The sequence below is a fragment of the Xyrauchen texanus genome, chromosome 13 (genome assembly GCF_025860055.1).
Source record: "Xyrauchen texanus isolate HMW12.3.18 chromosome 13, RBS_HiC_50CHRs, whole genome shotgun sequence".
Taxonomy (NCBI): Eukaryota; Metazoa; Chordata; class Actinopteri; order Cypriniformes; family Catostomidae; genus Xyrauchen; species Xyrauchen texanus.
The window spans coordinates 33,640,651-33,661,970 of record NC_068288.1 but is presented as its reverse complement, the minus strand read 5'-3'; the positions used below and the strand labels follow the sequence as shown (position 1 = coordinate 33,661,970).

Sequence of the window (21,320 nt, the reverse complement as noted above, 5' to 3'; positions counted from 1 at the left end):
AGAAACACCGATCACAGCTTGGCGATTTTAGCATCCTTAATTGAAGTTCAAATAATACGGGAGCATGATATATAAATAAGCACAAACTCCAAAACTGTCATTCTCTGTGCGGTCAGAGCTGCTTCAACTAGTTGCGGACGAGACACAATCTTAGTGGAAGTCGAGACCGGGAGAGATTTAAAGTTCCGCCGGCTGATGCGCACTCTAACACTGAGACGCTCGTCTCTCACCCCCACTGTCTGCAACTTTTAACTTGTTTTATCATTGATGAGATCATCATGATAAGATCAATCTTATGTGAAAAATAACACTAAAATGACAACAATGATAAAATGTGTGTGTATTTATATTACGGCTGTCGATCGATTACAATTTTTAATCGAATTACATGGTGTCCCGATTAATTAATCGTGATTAATCGCATATACAAATATTTGCTGAGAAAGCCCCTCATATAACAATAATTCAATATATATAATGATAAAATAATTATACATAGTTATATTTAAATATAAAACATATATAATGGACGCGCGTGTGTATTTTATTTTATTTTATTTTATTTATTTATTTATTTATTTATTTATTTATAAAATAAAAAATATATATATTTGTTTTTGGATAGACAAGATTGACGAATGCTTATCAATAATACTCTTATTGCTAAAATGTTTACAGTGTTCAGTGACTAAAATGTCAATATGAATTAATGTTACTAAAATGTGACTAAAATGTCAACAGTTTTCTTTGACCAAAACTACATTAAAAAGCCCAGACTTTGTCAACTAAAACTTGACTAAAAAATAAGTAAAAATAGGATACGGTTGACTAAATATGATAAACTTAAAAGGGCATTTGACATAGTATTAAGACTAAATAAAAAAAATAGCTGACAAAATTAACACTAGTATTCAGTTGCCAGGTCATTAGTAGTGTATTAACGCAAAGCCATCATTGAAGTGTTTTTAACGTCACTTTTTTATCGGTATGGTACCACCTCCGCCTCATTTTGAGCCAAACCCTGTTGTAACTGCGAAATTTGGTGAGAGATTAAAGGGGGAAACGGTGTAATTCAGCACTGCTCACAGCAGGGAAATACAGAAAGGAAAATGATTGGGCTATATTCGATATTTTGTATCCCCTTTTCTCCCCAATTTGGAATGCCTAATTCCCTCTACTTAGTAGGTCCTTGTGGTGGCTCGGTTACTCACCTCAATCTGTATGGTGGAGGACAAGTCTCAGTTGCCTCCACTTCTGAGATCGTCAATCCGTTTATCTTATCACGTGGCTCGTTGTGCATGACACCGTGGAGACTCCCAGCGTGGGGGGGCTCATGCTACTCTCCACCATCCACACACAACTTGCCACACGCCCCATTGAGAGCAAGAACCCCTAATCGGAACCACAAGGAGGTTACTCCATGTGACTCTACCCTCCCTAGCAAGCGGGCAATTTTAGTTGCTTAGGAAACTTGGCTTGAGTCACTCAGCACACCTTGGATTTGAACTTGCGACTCCAGGGAAGGTAGTCGGCATCAATACTCGCTGAGCTACCCAGGCCCCAAAAATTAGTAGTGTTTTAAATTCTTAAGTAAATTGTGCAGAACGAGTACTCTATTACTCATGTGAATCTCTAGTTAGGATCACAATGACTATGTCTGAAGACAAAGTCTGTTTCTGCAAGTAACATTCACATTAATTTGTTCTATAGACAAGCTGATTTTTAAGTAATATTTATTACCATGTAAAGACAGAACTACTTTGAGCTCTGAGGTTGTTTATCTGTGGTATAGACCTTATTCACGCTAAGCGCCATTTTTAATGGGAATGACAATGAGGCTGTGAGGGTTAGACGTACCATCTCTTCAATGGCACGAATGGTATAAAGCTGTACAAAGCTCCTAGATCACATCTGATATTCCACAACTCTTGTCTGGAGTTCATTGCATACTGAATGTTCTTGGACTGACATTTTAGGAATGTTTTGTCAGCAGAACAATCCAAAAACACTTTAAACTGCAGTACAGTCCATTGAAGAGACTAAGTCTATCCCTCACAGCCTCGTTGTCATTCCCATTAAAAATCAAAGATGCCTGTAGCGTGAATAAGGTCTATATGCCTCTGAAGCCATCGGTTCACATTAATTGAACTTCATTGTTTAAACTACATACCCATGGTCCAGCAGAGAAAGAAAGACCACCAATCAGAAAACCATGGCCAACAAAGCCCTTATTGTGCTCTAGTTCAAATTTGAGTTTAGGGTTATCCTTTAAATTACTTAGTGTTGCTTTAAATGTGCAAAAAGTACACGTGTGCAGCAATTGAGTTTTTTGCAAGATCACTGTGGGTCCATGTCAGCTGCATTCTTACAGGATTTTAAGAGAAAAGTTTATTGCCTATTAAAGAGCAGGTTTGCTGAGATGGATCTTTCCTCAAAGACTCTTTAGAATTCTGAGAATTAACCTCCCATGCTTAATGATGTGTGATTTTAATCTGATAATTGACCAAGGTTACGTTGGGCAGATTTGATCTGAACTGCATGAACCTGAAGTTGACTGAGTCCTACATTCAGCAGAAAATGACGCTGAACTCAGTCTCAGTAGGACACCATTTGATTTGTCAGCAGAGAACCGTACATTGTGTACATGATCTCTAAATTATCCATGTATCCATTTCAATTGGAACCAGATCAATGAAGAATCAGCAGAGGTTGAAAAGAGTCTGAGAACAACAAGTAATTAATTGAATAATTAATAGTAGTTATTTGATGAAGAACATAAAGATATAAAGGGAATAATACATACAAAACAGTATATTGGCATCAATTAAGGAAGTGTATAAAACAGAATTTAATAGCATTTAAATCCACCCCAATAAAACAAAAACAAAACATAAGGTTTAAACATCTTATGAATACCTAGTGTGATGTCATGCTATGGCTGACAAATCATTTGCATTCTTTCTTACAATAAAATGAATTTAATTTGTTCCAGACACAGAGGAAATGTGATACTGCAGAAGATAGAAATAGAGGATATTTAACGTGTGATCTCTAGTGATAGTTGGATCCTTGAAGAACAAGTTAACTTTTGCTAACACAGAAGGTTCATATGCGTCTGGTTGTAAATTTCTTAATAAATCCATTAATTTCTTAATTAACCAAAAGTATCAGCAAATCATATGTCAATCAAAATGACTTCAGAGACTGCAGAGGAATGCCACTGCACGTCTGTTCCGCCGACCAACAATTATCTATCTGCATGGTTGGCTCTTTCAGATTTTTCTTACTGACTGAAAATAAAACAAAGAGAGTATTCACTCTCTTCTTCTCTCACATTTGATCCTGTACACAGAACAGTCTGTGTTCATGAACCGTTTTTATTGAACCTCTGTCTATCTGTCTGTCTGTCTGTCTCTCTCTTGGCAGTTTGCATGACCAACTGTCCCACCCTCATTGTGACCGTGGGCTTGCCAGCGAGAGGAAAAACCTACATCTCTAAAAAACTTACACGCTACCTCAACTGGATTGGTGTACCAACAAAAGGTACTGTAATAACGCATACAAATACACGCATACACCCATGAACACTTCCTCATATAAGAACGCAGCCAATGAAACTGTGTGCATCTGCAGAATTCAACGTGGGAGAGTATCGGAGGGATTGTGTGAAAATCTACAAGAGCTTTGAATTTTTCTGTCCTGATAATGAGGAAGGGCTGAAGATAAGGAAGTAAGATTCTGCATATGTTTGAGGATCTTGTTTACGATTGCTTATTTTGCTGGTGTTTCTGTAATAGTGGGGTATCATATGATTTATTCTTTATTTCTGTTTTCAGGCAGTGTGCTTTAACAGCACTCAATGATGTCAGGCAGTACCTCAGTGTTGAGGGTGGCCAAGTTGCTGTGAGTGTAGTTTCACAAAAGTTCTGTTCGCTTTTAATTCAGTTGCTATAATTGTGCCACAGCCTATGGGTGTGATTTGTTGTTTTTGGCATTAATACAGTATTGAATTGCATAGCCATGATGGTTTTCTCTGTGATCAAAGATGGTCAAGAAGAATTAAAGGCTTTTCAAAATATTAGAGATTTGTGGCATTGCTTTGCCATAATGGTTATAGTGAACATGTTTATTTGTCAGGTGTTTGATGCCACAAACACAACCAGAGAAAGGAGGAACACAATCATGAGATTTTCTGACCAAAATGGATATAAGGTAAACAAATACTGCCATAACACAGTTATATGGCCTTTATATCCCTTTGGCTTTATTATGTAGAACAACAGTGTACATTATGTATATAAAACAGTCATGTGCAGAACCTCACATCAACACTTCTATCTGTTTTTATCTATTATTTTTCTTAGGTGTTTTTTGTGGAGTCTTTGTGTGAAGACCCCAAGGTTATTGCAGAGAACATTGTGGTAAGCCAGTTATTAAATATTAACAAATTATTCAAATTTCAAATATGCTATACTGTCTCGTCTTGGATGTATAATTGCTGTCTGATGTTCATATGGACATTATTCTTTTATTGGTTCCAGTTTGTAAATTCCAGATTTTATTATAGAAATTAGTTCCAGATTTTTTTATAGAAATTATAGATACATTTAAAAATGAATGATATATTTTATAAATGTATACTGTTTAGAGTTATCGGTTGATTTTTGTTTTCAGTTTATGGTCTAAAATACAGGAGGGTTTCATTGAGACATTAACATTGTTAAACATGTTGGAGGTTTTCCGCAAGACATTGATAATCATGCCATTTAAATGATCCCAGCATTCATTTCTTCTCTTGCTCTGTGTCGGAGAGCAGCAGGTGAAGTTGGGCAGTCCAGACTACATTGACTGTAACACTGAAGAAGCCATCCAGGACTTTATGAAGAGGATCAACTGCTATGAGAACAGTTACCAACCACTGGATGAAAATCTAGACAGGTCAGAAATAATTTCATCTGTGTCTTTGTAACATTGAGAAATACCTTTTTATTAGGTATTTCCCAATATTAGCCCCTTTCCCACACACAGTCCTGGTACTTTCTCCTTCAGTATCTTTTAGATGAAAACTCTTAAGAGGAACTGCTCACCTGAGGATAATTTTCCCTCTTGCATTCGCACACGTAAAAGAATCCCCTCAGTGACGTCATCTCCAGCAACCATTTTTCTTCTATTGTTGGTTGCACACGCGATTTAAATAGCAACAACATCAAAATCAACAGCATTGATGGAGGAAGCCTGGATTAGAGCTACAGTTATATTATGGCTGTTTTACACAAACTGTCTTCATGTTACTGTCATTACACTGGGCTATATAACAGGCAATAAACTTTGAACACTTTGTTGGTTATATGATATATCTGGTGGGGTAATTGGAAGAGTGGTGCAGTCCTCTGAGTAGCAGGCTAGCAGCTACTAGTCAGGTTAGCCATTGCTTCTGCTGACTCTGCATTTCTTGTTGGTTTTTGCACCATACGTGTTTGACGAATAACCGGTTTCAACACCTCCCGCAGTCTCTCTTCTCCCAAGAAGTATCTACCATAAATTAGGAGCTAAAAAGTCCCTCTAAACAGCTAGGAGAAACAGTAGTTCCTCGTGTGAAAGTGACGAAAAGTAGTAGTTCAGAGTAAAAGTATCTAAAACAGGCTATATTTCTTGCAGTGGGAAATGTCCTATTGTTTATATCCAAATTTAAAGCTTTGAACTCTGAATGAAAGACAAAACCGTCTTAGGTGAGAAGTTTGATCAACGCCTACGACATGTGTTCCACCAGAATTTAACATACTAAGTAAGATGTGTATTCCTATGGTCATAGAAAACCTGGTAATATCAGGGAAGTTTAAAATGGTGATTTAATGCTTAGAAAAGTCATGGAAGTTTTTGTAGTGTATAAAATGTTTTTCTTATTCTGATCAGCTAAAATATTTAATCAGTGAGTGTTTTTTGGATTTTTTTTTTTTTCTTTTATCACATCATGGAAATTGATTGGTCAAACATTTGGAAAGTCTGTTGTGTGTTTTTTTGTGTGTTCTTAAATGTTGTGTATTTTGTCTTGCAGAGAATTGTCATACATTAAAATAATGGATGTGGGCCAGCGGTATTTGGTGAACCGTGTGCTCGACCACATTCAAAGCAGAATCGTTTATTATCTGATGAACATTCACATCACACCACGCTCCATCTACCTCTGTCGTCATGGAGAGAGTGACCTTAACATAAGAGGTTGCATTGGTGGGGATTCAGGCCTGTCAACCCACGGGAAAGAGGTGAGTGAGTGTGTAACAGTATGTTCGTTTCCAAACCGTTATTGGTTTTGTGAGCAAATTGGCAAAAGTCTAAACAAAGAAAATTGGTAGTTGATTGGGAAGTCGGGGTGTGCACATGTTTTTGGACACTGGAGTTCACCATCTCCTTTCTTTTTCTTATTTCTCAGTTTGCTCGGTGTTTGGGCCAGTTTATTCAGGACCAGAATATAAAGGATCTTAAGGTGTGGACCAGTCAGATGAAGAGGACTATTCAGACCGCTGAGGCACTGGGTGTACCATATGAACAGTGGAAAGCACTCAATGAGATTGATGCTGTAAGTCTTTGTTTATTGTTTAATGCATTTAAATGGACTGTTCACCCAAAAATCGAAATTGTTCACAACCAATCTTGTTTTAAACCTATATAAATGTATTTGTGTGTAGATAGATCTAGATAGATAGATAGATAGATAGATAGATAGATGGATAGATCAGGACTTCTAAACTCAGCAAAAAAAGAAACGTCCCTTTTTCTGGACACTATTTTAAAGATAATTTTGTAAAAATCCAAATAACTTTTACAATAAAGGATTAAACCAATGTTTTCCATGCTTTTTCAATGAACCATAAACAATTAATGAAGATGCATCTGTGGAACGGTTGTTAAGACACTAACAGCTTACAGATGGTAGGCAATTAAGGTCACAGTTATAAAAACTTAGGACACTAAATAGACCTTTCTACTGATTCTGAAAAACACGAAAAGAAAGATGTCCAGGGTCCCTGCTCATCTGCGTGAATTTGCCTTGGGCATGCTGCATGGAGACATGAGGACTACAGATGTGACCACGGCAATAAATTGCAATGTCCTTACTGTGAGACACCTAAGACTATAGGGAGACAAGAAGGACAGTTGATCGTCCTTGCAGTGGCAGACCACGTGTAACAACACCTGCACAGGATCGGTACATCCGAATATCACACCTGCGGACAGGTACAGGATGGCAACAACAACAGCCTGAGTTACAGCAGGAACACACAATCCCTCCATCAGTGCTCAGACTGTCTGCAAAAGGCTGAGAGAGGCTGGACTGAGGGCTTGAAGGCCTGTTGTAAAGCAGGTCCCTACTAGACATCACCAATAACAATGTCACCTGTGGGCACAAACCTACCTTCGCTGGACCAGACAGGACTGGCAAAAAGTGCTCTTCACTGACGAGTCACAGTTTTGTCTCACCAGGGGTGATGGTTGGACTCGCATTTATCATCGAAGGAATGAGTGTTACACGAGGCCTGTACTCTGGAGCGGGATCGATTTGGAGGTTAAGGGTCCGTCATGGTCTGGGGAGGTGTGTCACAGTATCATCAGCCTGAGCTTGTTGTCATTGCAGGCAATCTCAACGCTGTGTGTTACAGGGAAGACATCTTCCTCCCTCATTTGGTTCCCTTCGTGCATGCTCATCCTGACAAGACCCTCCAGCATGACAATGCCACCAGCCATACTGCTCGTTCTCGTTTTCTGCAAGACAGGAATGTCAGTGTTCTGCCATGGCCATCGAAGAGCCCGGATCTCAATCCCATTGAGCACATCTAGGACCTGTTGGATTGGAGGGTAAGAGCTAGGGCCATTCCCTCCAGAAATGTCCGGAAAATTGCAAGTGCCTTGGTGGAAGAGTGGGGTAACATCTCACAGCAAGATCTGGTGCAGTTCATGAGGAGGACATTATTCCATTTCTGTTAGTTACATGTTTGTGAAACTTGTTCAGTTTATGTCTTAGTTGGTGAATCTTTTTATGTTCATACTAATATTTACACGTGTTAACTTTTGCTGAAAATAAAAGCAATTGAAATTGAGAGGACTTTTCTTTTTGCTGAGTTTACATGAGTGTGAGTAAATGACAGAATTATGATTAATTAAATTTTTTTTGTTGAACCGTTCCTGTGTTTTAATTAAAAAGTGGTGTGAGTGATGCTTTGAATCTCTGCATGTGCTCTGAAGGGCGTTTGTGAGGAGATGATGTATGAGGAGATTCAGGAACATTATCCTCTGGAGTTTGCCCTAAGGGACCAGGACAAGTATCGTTACCGTTACCCTAAAGGAGAGGTGTGTCAAAATGCTCCCATCTTATACACATGCTCAACCAAACAAGAGCCACATCTCATAACTTCCATACAAAATGTAACATCCTCTTTTTCTCTCTGCAGTCATATGAGGATCTGGTCCAACGTTTGGAGCCTGTCATTATGGAGCTGGAGCGACAAGAGAATGTTTTGGTTATTTGCCATCAGGCTGTGATGCGCTGTTTGCTTGCTTATTTCCTGGACAAGAGTGCAGGTATGTAGATGGGGCCTACATAAGTTTAGCATAGTCAGTGTAATATTGGTGATCTTAGTAAACTTTTACCCCCTTGTTTCCCTATTCTAGAAGAGCTGCCGTACCTGAAATGCCCCCTACACACCGTTCTGAAGCTCACCCCTGTGGCCTATGGTAAAGAAATCACATCTCTTTCACACACAGATGTTTACCTTCAATATTTCTGTCTGTTCAATCTCATATTTTACAGTATATACTCGTTGAGAGGTTGACCGAAAAACTGATAACTAAGGTGGTGGAAAGGCAATAGTTTTTTTAAGATTTGGTGCATAATGTGGGAATTTTAACTATAAAAAAAAGCCCAAAACAAACTGGAAACTCTTATTTTCCATTTACTGTGACTTTGCTCTGTTACAATGCTCTATATTTAAGTATTTACCAAATTAAGCCATTTATAACCTATATATGCACCAAATGAAGGGTTTTGTCTATACCTATTTCACCAGATGAGGTTTAATAAGAAATAAGGTTTATTATTGTTCTCAAGATATGAAGTTGGAGATACAATGTGTGTCGACAGGGCACATCTTTGCATGCCTTTGCTTCATTTTAGAACACTTGATTTTCTTATTAAAATATGCATTGAAGTGAGGATAAAAATATGGATGAATATTTCCAATAATGAAAGATTTAGATACAAATCCATATGCAATGTTTTATTTCACCTTTTGAGGCTGCTGCTATACTACAGATCAAAGCCGTTCAAACTGGAGAATCCTCCAGCACCTGCCACAGAGGATGAAAAAATTATATATATGTACTGTCGGCATAGATTTTTTTAGATGACTGATAGTTCTAGAAAGCACCAATTTAATCTGTCAAACCTATATATCGGTTTACACATTTTACATTTGTAATAATTCTCACAATTTTCATGTTGTCCAAAACCCATTTTTCTTTCCATGGAACACCGAGGGAATTGCAAATTGAAACATTCAACATCAAATTTTTTATTTGACCAGTTTTTACATCAGGGCTGTGAGTGTACACTTCTCATTACTCAAACAAATATTTACTGTCCATGTTCTCAAATTCAAATCCCTCTGCTCTTTTCCTTACAATGGAAGTGGATTGGGATTAGGTTTGTCCAAAAACACAAAATTAATAAATAAATGAAACTATAAAAGTAGTACATATTGTTTGCTTTATTCCAAGTCTTCTGACACCAGAGTATTGCTTTGTGTGATAAATGTTATTGAGTGAAAAGTTTCTTCAAGTCATGTGAGATGAAAAGACTTTCTGTACTGTCCTGCTAAGAATGAAACAACGGAACTAAAAGTAAAAGATATTGGGCTATTCAGCACTAAGGACACAACAGGTAGATATTTTTCCTTGCTAGAATCCTTGAGGGAGCATTTCTCCTTAGTTTTTGATTCAATTAAGATCTGTGTAATTACCAGGAAATATGACCTCTTAAAGTTTTACTTTGAACTTAACCATTATTTACTTTACTGGAAGTGTAACCTAGATTCTCTCCCACACTAGGCTGTAAAGTAGAGTCGATCTATTTAAATGTGGAGGCAGTGAACACTCACAGAGACAAACCTGAGGTATGCACCCCAAACAATTCAATCAAAGCAAGTCATTTTACATATGAATTTATTTTTGCTAAATACATTCTTTGACTCTGGCAGAATGTGGACATCTCCCGTCTGGCAGAAGAGGCCCTTCTCACTGTTCCGGCCCACTATTGACCCATGACATCACATTGCATACATCAGCAACACTCCTATTAGGCTATTCCATCCTTTGTCACTCCTCTCATTGGTTTCTATGTGCTGAGGACCATTGGTCAGAATTTCAGTTATGAGTCCTGAAGATTAGCAACTTTAGGGCTCATATTTTCTCCTCTCTTGATTACCAGATAGGTAACTGGAATCCAGTTAATGATTATTAACCCTAGTGTTGGGGTGTGAGTGTGTGGTTGTTCATACATGTAGGTCAGATCTGAAAGCAATTTAATTTCCTGAAGAATTTTCTTTCTGTATTTTTCTTCTGAAGATTTTTTTTTTTTTGCTGGAATCAATGACATAATTTGTTTTGAAACTGGGATAAAATAATTGTAGACAAGTGTGTATCTTCTCACATACTGACTGTTCAATGGAAGACTTTTGATTTATTTAATATACCATTTCTTTTTCTACTTTTTGAATTGTTTTTCTTTCTTTTTTTTTTTTAACCTTTCCTTGGACAATATTTTACATCTTAAAGGGTTGGTTCACCCCAAAATTAAAAATCTGTTCTCATTTACTCACCTGGATGTCGTTCCAAATACATATAGCACTTACTTTCCTCCCTGACAGATTCAGTTACCATTCACTTTCATTGTATGGAGAGAAATCAAATATGAAAGGGAATTCTGAGTAAGGCTATCGGTCCCTAACATTGTGCCTAACATCATCTTTAATCTTTACAAAAGAAAGGTCATGCTGGTTGAGAATGACATGAGGATGAGAAAATAACAACAGAATTTTCATTTTTTGGGAGAACTATCCTTTTAATCATTCAGAGAGAGGTTGTGGGCTAGATAAAGGGCTTTTGTGGTCATTTAATACTAAATGTTGCTCATAGAAACATCTTGGAATACATTTATTGTATTAAAAAATGACTGCAAATGTATCATTGCACTTGAAGTTTACTTTGTACAGTGTTTCTGAAACCAGCTAAATATCGCATTTCATCAAAAGCATTTGATTGTTGGAGGAACCATTTTATTTAGAAAGAATCACCAGCCATTAGTTTGCTAATGGATCTGAATCGTGATCCATGATGTAGAGATTTTGAGACTGTGATTTGCTGAACAATCGAAAGTGTCCAGAAAAGTCTGTTTAGGAAGCACAGTGTTACCATGCAGCTTCAAATATATTACCTCCAATACATTTCCTGCAAAAGCCAAAATCAATGTTTACATTTTTTTTAAAGCCTTGTTACAACAGCAGGCTAATTTCCTCTTTTTTTTCTTTTTGTTTTTGCATGTTAAGCATACTTGTACTTTTTGTAATTGTTTTTTTGTTTGTTTTGCACAATAGCATATACTTTATTGTACTTTTGAAATTGATTGATATGTGCTTAAAGTTTATCTTTGGTATACTCTACAGTCTACAATGTTTATGTAGATCGAGTGAAATGTTTTAATCTCTATCATGATCATGTTCAATAACTGGAATTTTTTAATGTTTTTCTATTATTTGAAGAGCACTTCTGAGAACCAAGTGAAAAGAGCTCAGTGAATTTGTAATGAATGTTTTGAGGGTCTTGTCTGTCTGAGTTCAGCTGACTATGCTAATGTTTGAAAGTTTATGGTTCTCAAATTAGACGCACAATGTGATATGTTTTAGGAGTTCAGACATTAAATCATTCTAAAAGTCATCTAGCACTGGATGTAAGTGATTTATTTATGTTTATGCAGCCTTATGGCAGACATATTCCCCAAAAGAGACTGTGCAAAACAGTTTTTAAACAATAGGCATTTGTGTTATTATTAATCAGTCTTCATGGTTTGCAATCTGAGCAATAAAAACTCTTGCAATAGAGAGAGACATGTAAGAAAGTCAAAATAAATATGAATACATTATTCATTTTCACACATTATATAAATATCGCAAACTAAATCCATTCTGATGCAAGGAAAACATAAGGGACATACAGTTGAAGTCAGAAGTTTACATACACATTAGCCAAATACATTTAAACACAGTTTTTCACAATTCCTGACATTTCATTGTAGAAAACATTCCCTGTCTTTGGTCAGTTAGGATCCCTACTTTTAAGAACGTGAAATGTCAGAATAATAGTAGAGAATGATTTATTTCAGCTTTTATTTCTTTCAACACATTCCCAGTGGGTCAGAAATTTACATACACTTTGTTAGTATTTGGTAGCATTGACTTTAAATTGTTTAACTTTGGTCAAAAATTTTGGTAGCCTTCCACAAGCTTCTCACAATCAGTTGCTGGAATTTGGCCCATTCGTCCAGACAGAACTGGTACAACGGAGTCAGGTTTGTAGGCCTCCTTGCTCGCACACGCTTTTTCAGTTCTGCCCACAAATTTTCTGTGATGGTGTTCTTCGGCTTGCAAGCCTCACCCTTTTTCCTCCAAACATAACAATGGTAATTATGGCCACAGTTACATTTTTATTTCATTAGGCCAGAGGACATTTCTCCAAAAAGTAAGCTCTTTGTCCCCATGTGGACTTGCAAACTGTTGTCTGGCTTATGGTGGTTTATTGGAGCAGTGGCTTCTTCCTTGCTGAGCAGCCTTTCAGGTTATGTCAATATAGGAATCCTATGGGAAGGGCATCCGTACCTGACCTCTGCAGAAGCATCCAGTTGCACCAAGTCTGGCTAGACAGACAGAAGCACGTGACCTATGCCCCCTTTACCTAAGAGCTTATAACGCGCTGCTGCTCTTCAGTTGACATTCGCTTCTCGCGACCTCTGTTTTTTTTATTCTCTCAGCTCGGTTGGATTTTGACTTTCACTAATTTGTCTACAGGAGGACACATCGCTCAGATCAGCCTCCGCCAGATGTGACTGTCTTGTTTCAGCCAGGTTAGCTGTTTCTTGTTTATTGCAAGCCGCCCACGCTCTCTTAAACTACCACCAGACTGCCCGCCTTTCTCTCTCAACTTCCCCTGCAAAGGATTTTACGGAGTCTCGCCCTAATATGGCATTTTCCAAACCTACGGCTGCCCTCATCGCAGCCAGAGACCCTCATCCCTTCTGTGTCGTGTGCATGGGTCTCAAACACGCAAAGGAGGCTCTAGGGTTTCCGGAAAACTGTAGGACTAGGGTCTTCCATGACTCCCCAGGCTAACGCCCCCACAGCCCTCCCCCAGTCCGTCCTCATTGAGGTTTGTGAGCGAGCGGCCGCTTGCCTCAATATCGAATGGCCAGCCCTACAAAGTGCCACTGACCAAGAGAGGGACGCGTATGAAGGGAAACTCCTAGGACCCCCTCCTGGCCCGAGAAAACAACTTTTCACAGCATGCGCAAAGCATATGAGGTATTTTTGGGGGGACCAGCTCGACCTCAATCACGGTCTCTCGGGCCTCGAAGTGAAGGATATGACGGCGATTGGCATGGGTGACCGACTGCCCGCCCGCCATCGAGCCCTGTATCCACAGACACCTAAATCCCTCTCAAGGTGGCCTACTTGCTTGATTATGGGATGTGTCAAATACCGCCTCCTTGGGGCGACCGTTCCCTTAACTGGCTTGCAGGACCTCACTGTGAGTGTATTGTGCAATCGGGGAGCTGTCCACGTCTCCCATAGGAGGATCTCGAACACGAGATGATGAAAGAGAACAATAGGTTACTCACGTAACCCCCGGTTCTCTGAAATATCAAGTGGAGAGATCCACCAACCTTGCCCCGCTTGCTGCACGAGAAGCGAATATACTTACTGAGGAGCAGCAGTGCGTGCAGGTTGTAATATGCTCTTAGGTAAAGGGGTGGGTCCTTCCCGAGCATAGGTCACGCGCTTCTGTCTGTCTAGCCAGACTTGGTGCAATTGGATGCTTCTGCAGAGGTCAGGTACGGATGCCCTTCCCATAAGTGGATCTCTCCACTCAATGTTTCAGAGAACCGGGGTTGCGTGAGTAACCTACTGATATAGATACTTGTCTACCTGTTTACTTCAGCATCTTCACAATATTTTTTGCTGTTGTTCTGGGATTGATTTGCATTTTTAGCACCAAACTACATTAATCCCTAGGAGACAGAATGCGTCTCTTTCCTGAGAGGTATGACGGCTGTGTGGTCCCATGGTGTTTATACTTGCATACTATAATTTGTACGGATGAATGTGGTACCTTCAGGTATTTGGAAATTGCTCACAAGGATGAACCAGACACATTTTTTCTTTGCTAATTTCTTTTGATTTTCCTGTGATGTCAAGCAAAGAGTCACTGAGTTTGAAGGTAGGACTTAAAATACATCCACAGGTACACAGAAGCTAATTGTCTGAAGGCTTGACATAATTTTCTGGAACTTTCCAAGTTGCTGAGAGGCACAGTTAACCTCTGACCCACTGGAGTTGTGATATAGTCAATTAAAAGTGAAACAATTTTTGGAAAATGACTCAAAAGTTGACAAAGTTGATGTCCTAAACGACTTGACAAAACTATAGTTTGCTAATATGAAACCTGTGGAGTGGTTTAAAAATTTGTTTTATTGACTTCAACTTAAGTGTATATAAACTTCTGACTTCAACTGTATTTCTGAGAAATACTCAACATTATTACAGATGTGAAAGTATCCTATAAAACCTTTTTTTCATACAGTGCAAAGGTTCTTTTGAAGTGATGACACAGTGCTAAAAAATAAATAAAATTGTATTATTCTCAATTGTCCTCAAGTGAGTGTACACTGATGTGTAAGTAACTTTGTTTATGCGTACCGTAAATCAGTGGTTCTCAACCAGGTGGACGGGACCCACTAGGGAAACTCATCACACTTCTAGGGAGGCCTCAAGATCTCTTAATATTATTTAAAATATGATAGGTTATTATTATTATATAATTATTATAATTCAACTGTAATAACTCCCTTCAACAGCTTTTTTTTTAATGAAGAATATACAGTTCAAGACATTTCTGGAATCACAAGTTTTAAGGAAATATCTTATAATAGATATATCTAATAGCCTGCATGGGGCAGGGGGGTATTTTCTCTGACAAATGGGAGCCTTGGAGTCAAAAGGTTGAGAACCACTGCCGTAAATTATATACTGAATGTACTGCCGTCCATGAGCAAATGCTTGCTTTAATGATGCCACTGCCATTGTGTCAGTCTGTCCTCTGGATCCACCTCTCAAGCCGGCTGCTGTGGGTTCATGTTGAGGTGGGCGGGGTTTCCCAGCAGACCAATCCGCTGCTTGTGTTTCCTCTGTTCAGTCATCTGGAAAACACATAATTTGCCTCATTCATGAAATGCAGCAGAACGAATTTCTGTGCAAATCATTCGTAAATCCGGTCTGATATAAATTTTCAGATTCATGAAAGTTTTCGTATTTTCCAAACATTAGTTGGTACGAACAAAATTTAACCCGACCATGTGTAAATTGACATCCGAACGTATTGTGTTCTTTTAGAAAACAAAATTTTGATAGAAGTCACACAAGTAATTCAAAATATTAAAAATTTAAAGTGTGAAATTAAGCTTTCTATTTATAAACGTTTATTTGCTGCTTGCATTAATTTTTTTTCAGAGTATAGTTTTACCCCAACTCTGCTTATTGTTTTTCCAGCAGAAAATCTTGACATGTTGTGAAAGTTTCATGGCGCAGTTTGCGTTTCACTTTCTCAAATAAATGAATAAATAAATAAATAATGCCGTTTAATGTGACTGGCTGGACATTTGTTTTTATATGAGTGTCTTGAGTTAATGGACACACGAAATAAGTACACAAGACTGAAAATTCATATGAAGTGTGCCATTTGGGACAGGGCCTATGACCGTGAACCACAATAGTCACATCTATGAGGAAAATATATATTAATTTATTTATAAAAATAAATAAAAAACACCCCAGAAAAAAGGGCACTTTCTCTCGAGGAAGAAAAAGTGCAGGTGCTCAAGCCCCCTTTGATGTCTATGTGTGCATGTGCCTGAGGGTGAGTAAATGATGAGAGAAATATATTTTTGGGGTAAACTCATTTTATTTGAAAGACTATCTAGGCACATAATAACACTGCATTGCTGTGACTGTTTATAACTATTTCAAAATGTACAAGCTCACACTTTAAATGGTCAGTGCTTTGATTTTTAAATCATTAAAATAGCAACAGATCAGAGAAAAAAATGGAGATTGAGTGATTATTTTTACATTTTACATGCCATTCAAAAACGTGGCATTTTACAACGCAAGAGAGAAATAAAAAAAACTTTAAATAATACCATTTGTACTTTTCAATGACTTGGGATGTCTATGTTCAGGGCGATTTGGAGCTTCAAAGTTCCAACAGAGAAATTCCCTCCCCCTCTCCTCCCCACACACACACAGACAGAATGGCAGGGCCACTATGTCTGTTAGAGAGAGACAGAGAGAAAAAACACAGAACGGGAGGGGGCACTCTGTCTGTCAGAGAGAGAAAAATTCCAAGAAATCCACATTCAAACCACAATATCTGACTTTCTGTTGGTCGGAGCTAATGACTGTAAATTAGAAAGTTGTTCGGCTTGACGAGAACAATATACACGCCGAGATTTGTAACTGTAGATAGAACTAACTAAGTTATAACACACTTTATGTGTCCTTTTTTAGTCCAATTTCCTCGCCACGGCCAAACCGTTCGAGATATCAAAAATCCATCCGGAATGTAGCATCCTCAATGTCTTGCCTTCATGCCGACCGAGTTTGGTGGCGATTGGATTCATTCTCTAGGAGGAATATATATAATTCCAGAGCATGTGTTCTCTTACGAGAGGTTCTCTCGTATTGCGTAAGCTAGCTTACGCTACGGGAAAGATTCATCTTTTCTGAGATATTGAAGCCAAAAAATTATCCTTAATTTTTGTATCCATTGTCAACGCAGTGCGACAGCTGCAGACCTTGAGCGGGCTAGCTAAGCGAGCTCATAGGTTGCTCTCGCGGCAACTGCTGCAGCCTATAGACGAGCTTGGGCGAACTCGCATCCAATGAGAGGCGTCCGGCGCTCACTGCAACAAAGCCCGCCAAAATGGGCGTGACTAGAGTGCATATAAGCGTAGTTCGTAGGCTGGAACCCTGATTTTCATCTCTTCAGCGAAGCTCTTCGCATCTCTGAACTGGAAGCGGCGTCGCCGTTCGAGGGGCATCAAGCAAGCGTGGACAGCGCTCGAAGAAGCCGGCCGTCTTCGCCACCTTCAGCCGTCCTGCGAGCTACGCCATCCGGCGACGTATCCTTTTAAAGCAAGCTAGTTCTTATGAACTTCACAAAAAGTACTGGCGTCTTTTTAAAGATGCCTCGCTCCACTTGCGCCTCATGCGCGCCCCTCTCAGCACCGGAGACCGCCACGTCATCTGCGCTCTCTGCCTGGGACTGGGGCACGCAGAGCTCGCCCTCGCTGAAGGCGGATCGCGATCTCTGCGAGGAGCTTCGATGTCGACCCTGCGGGCTCGACTTCGGCGCTCAGGACCGAAGCCGCCGCGCGTCTTCCATTCAGCCGCGCAGTAAAAGCGCCGCTCTCAAAGGCTGCGGAACCAGTGGTAGAAGCGATTGCCTCGCCGGAGCCCCTCCCTCGAGCATCGCCTTCACCCTCCCGCCCACCGGGCCAGCGCAGTTGCCGCCGGCGGCTGCTCTGCTGCCATCTCGGACCGAAGCGGAGGATAAGGGCTGTTCCATCATGGCTTCGGACAGCGAGGAGTGGTCAGGCTCACACGCCTCCTCCTCGGCCCAGGAATCCAGCAGGACCCGCGACCGAGTCGAGGGGAACTAACGCGCCTCCTCACACAGGCCGTCGACCGCCTCGGGCTCAGTGGTCACCGCCCCTGAGCAGGCTCCCAACGGACTCCACGCCGCACCTTTGCCCGCCCTCCGCGAGATGGCGGTCTAAGCTGGTGCTCCCGTCTAAGGCCTGCAGAACTACTTCCGCCTGTGTTGGCGGCGCCTATACCGCCGCCCGGCCAAGCGCATCTGCTCTGCATTCCATGGCCGTCTTACAGACAGAGGCTGTTTCAGATCTGACTAGCCGACTTGGGAGAAGCTGAGCGCACTACGGCCGCTCTCTCTGTCCGGTCTCTTCGGTTCCGCGGTGAGTGGCATTGTTGACCGTTCTCGAAGCCCAAGCCATGAATCTCTTTCTGCCTCGTCGCGCTAAGCTCCTCTGCAGGCCGCCCACGTGACCAGCCTCCTGCACGAGCCTCTTCACAGCGCCCAGCTCAACAAGCCAGACTTCTCAGCGTCGACAGGGCGGCCGCCCTCGATCGGCTCAGACAGCCGCCGCAGACCGCCGCCCCCTGCGGGCCTCGGCCTAAGATTGTACTGAAACCTGAGCAACCGAAGTCCTCCTAGCGTTGTTGAAAACGGCGGCTCAGTCCGCCGCGGCGGACCACCGTCAAAGCTTAGCCCCTGTCAGTCCCCTTCTCTCAGGCTACTGCAGTGGTGGATTCAGCAGCCAACAAGCCGGTGATACTACCCGTTTGCCTGCACTCAAGCGCCGTTTTCACGGCGACCCAAAGAAATCTTGTAAAGAGTAAACATGCCTTATGTGTAGAAAATGTGCCCACAATCCAGTGCTCACCCCTACACACAAGCATTACACATCCGTGTCCCTATCAGAGCACACTCACATAAGCGGTTCACGACCGGCTCGAGTGTTAGAGTTAATAACGCAGCCCACGAGCCCGTCGCGCTGCCCCTCCTCTGCCCGCTCTGTCACACGGCCAGCTGTATGTAAGTCCCGTGCGCCCCTGTCAGTCCCCTTCTCTCAGGCTACTGCAGTGGTGGATTCAGCAGCCAACAAGCCGGTGATATTACCCGCTTGCCTGCACTCAAACGCCGTTTCCACGGCGACCCAAAATAAAGCCTTATGTGTAGAAAATGTGCCCACAATTCAGTGTTCACCCCTACACACAAGCATTACACGTCCGATGTCCCTATCAGAGCACACTCACATAAAGCGGTTACGACCGGCTCGAGTGTTAGGGTTAATAAGCGCACCCACGAATCCGTCGTGCGCCCATTCTCTGGCGGCTCTGTCACACGACCAGCCTTATGTGTAGAAAATGTGCCCACAATCTAGTGTTCACATCTACACACAAGCATTACCGTTCCGTGTCCCCATCAGAGCACACTCAAAAGCGGTTACTGAACCACTTTCGAGTGTTAGAGTCTATAAATGCGCTCACGAATCGTCGCGGCGCCCATTCTCTGCCGGCTCTGTCACACGGCCAGCAAACACTTCTCTGTATGTAAGTCCCGTGCCCGTGGCTATGCTTGCGCATCACTTAACAGGCGTGACTCTTTCCCCATTCACCTCAATCGGAAGTCACTCACAGAACAGCCTGTCCATGCTGTCTGCGAGCAGTCCAGCATAAGCACAGTAAGCGCGCTCACACATTCTGTTCAGCGCTGTGTCGCGGCAATCAGAGCGATTTGGCCATTCACCCTCTAACATTACGCTTCAAAGCGTGGGAAGATATTCAGGGATATCCGAATGGGTGTTAAGCACAATAAAACAGGGCTATTTGCTACAGTTCGATCGCCGTCCTCCTTGCTTCAGAGCTGGCTCGAAACTACTGTGAACACGGAAGCAGCGTGCATGCTTCGTTCAGAAATAGCAAACCTTCTGTGCAAAAGGGCCATAGAGAGTGCCGCCTCCCTGAGTGAGTCGGGGTTTTACAGCCGTTATTTTCTTGTCCCCAAGAAAGACGGCGGCCTCAGACCCATATTAGATCTCAGGGTTTTGAACAAAGCGCTTGCAAAAGACCGTTCAAAATGCTTACAACCAGCAAACTCCTCGCGCATGTGCGCCAGGGGACTGGTTTATTTCTCTCGATCTGAAAAATGCATACTTTCAGATTCAGATAAATCCCGTCACAGGCCATTCTTGAGATTACGCCTGACGGCCAGGTTTATCAATACACCGTCCTTCCGTTCGGCCTGTCCTTAGCACCCGTACTTTCACGAAGTGCATGGGCCTGGCGCTCGCACCCCTCGTGAGTCAGGGTTTGCAATTCTGAACTATTTGGACGATTGGCTGATTTTGGCACAATCACATACGGAGCTTCTGTCTCACAGGACAGTTCTCCTCAGTCATCTGAACAGTTTGGGCCTTGCAGTCAATTGGACCAAGAGCTCACTACAGACCAGTCAGGCAATTTCCTTCCTTGGAATAGAACTAGACTCAGTGGCAATGACGGCTCGCTTATCTACAAATAAGTAGACTGTAGTCTGTGCAGCGACTAGCCGCGTCATTTCAGATGAACAGCCTCACACCTCTGAAGAAATTTCAGAGAGTGCTAGGCTACATGGCCTCAGCCGCAGCAGTACTTCAGCTGGGTTTACTGCACATGCGCCCGCTTCAGCATTGGCTAAACACCTGCGTGTCTCGCCGGGCTTGGGCCACAGGCGCCAGCCCATCAAGGTGACTCAGACCTGTATTTCAGCTCTGCAGCCCTGGACAGTGGCCGAATGGTATCAGCGGGGAGTGACAATGGGAGCTGTATCTCGCCGAAAAGTCATCTCGACAGGCAGCGTCCAACACGGGTTGGGGCGCGGTCTCGCGAGGGCTCTCGGTTTTCGGCCTATGGTCAGTTCAGGAAAAGCTCCTTCACATAAATTGTCTGGAAATGATAGCGGTCGAGTACGCGCTCGTGCGCTTTCTCCCGGTCATTCAGGGTCACCGCGTCCTGGTCCGTTCGGACAACAGATCTGTGGTATCCTACCTAAACCGTCAGGGCGGTGTCAGATCCAGGAACCTCTTCCATCTGACGAAACGCATACTGAGTTGGTCCCAGTGCCACCTGCGCTCGCTGAGGGCGGCGCGCGTGCCAGGCCACCTGAGCGGCGGCCCGGACAGACTGTCCAGAGACAATATTCCCCCAGGGGAATGGTCCCTGCACGCTCAAACAGTCCAGGCGTTATGGCACCTATTCGGCAGAGCGGAGATAGACCTCTTTGCGTCCAAAGAGAACTCTCACTGCCCAATATTTTTCTCGAGCGAGGATGCGCTGGCCCAGGACTGGCCCAGGCGCCCGCTTCGCCTTCCCTCCCGTCTC

General features: G+C 41.9%; 2 protein-coding genes across 3 annotated transcripts in view; one reads left to right on the top strand and one right to left on the bottom strand.

The window, feature by feature from the left end:
- LOC127653656 (6-phosphofructo-2-kinase/fructose-2,6-bisphosphatase 4-like) overlaps positions 1-11,989 on the top strand; it is a 28,011-nt gene extending 16,022 nt beyond the window's left edge. For both annotated transcript variants that reach the window (XM_052140426.1, XM_052140425.1), the window contains exons 2-14: positions 3,427-3,543; positions 3,634-3,730; positions 3,837-3,903; positions 4,138-4,212; positions 4,365-4,421; positions 4,817-4,938; positions 6,056-6,263; positions 6,431-6,577; positions 8,242-8,346; positions 8,448-8,577; positions 8,668-8,730; positions 10,102-10,166; positions 10,251-11,989. In XM_052140426.1, the coding sequence (XP_051996386.1) occupies positions 3,427-3,543; positions 3,634-3,730; positions 3,837-3,903; positions 4,138-4,212; positions 4,365-4,421; positions 4,817-4,938; positions 6,056-6,263; positions 6,431-6,577; positions 8,242-8,346; positions 8,448-8,577; positions 8,668-8,730; positions 10,102-10,166; positions 10,251-10,310 (1,313 nt within the window). In that variant the 3' untranslated portion in view covers positions 10,311-11,989. The remainder of the gene's footprint in view (positions 1-3,426; positions 3,544-3,633; positions 3,731-3,836; positions 3,904-4,137; positions 4,213-4,364; positions 4,422-4,816; positions 4,939-6,055; positions 6,264-6,430; positions 6,578-8,241; positions 8,347-8,447; positions 8,578-8,667; positions 8,731-10,101; positions 10,167-10,250) is intronic.
- Positions 11,990-12,076: 87 nt separating this feature from the next.
- Positions 12,077-21,320, bottom strand: part of LOC127653657 (inositol 1,4,5-trisphosphate receptor type 1-like) — a 64,521-nt gene continuing 55,277 nt past the window's right edge. Inside the window, exon 59 of the mRNA XM_052140427.1 lies at positions 12,077-15,517. Coding sequence (XP_051996387.1) covers positions 15,431-15,517 — 87 coding nt within the window. The 3' untranslated portion in view covers positions 12,077-15,430. The remainder of the gene's footprint in view (positions 15,518-21,320) is intronic.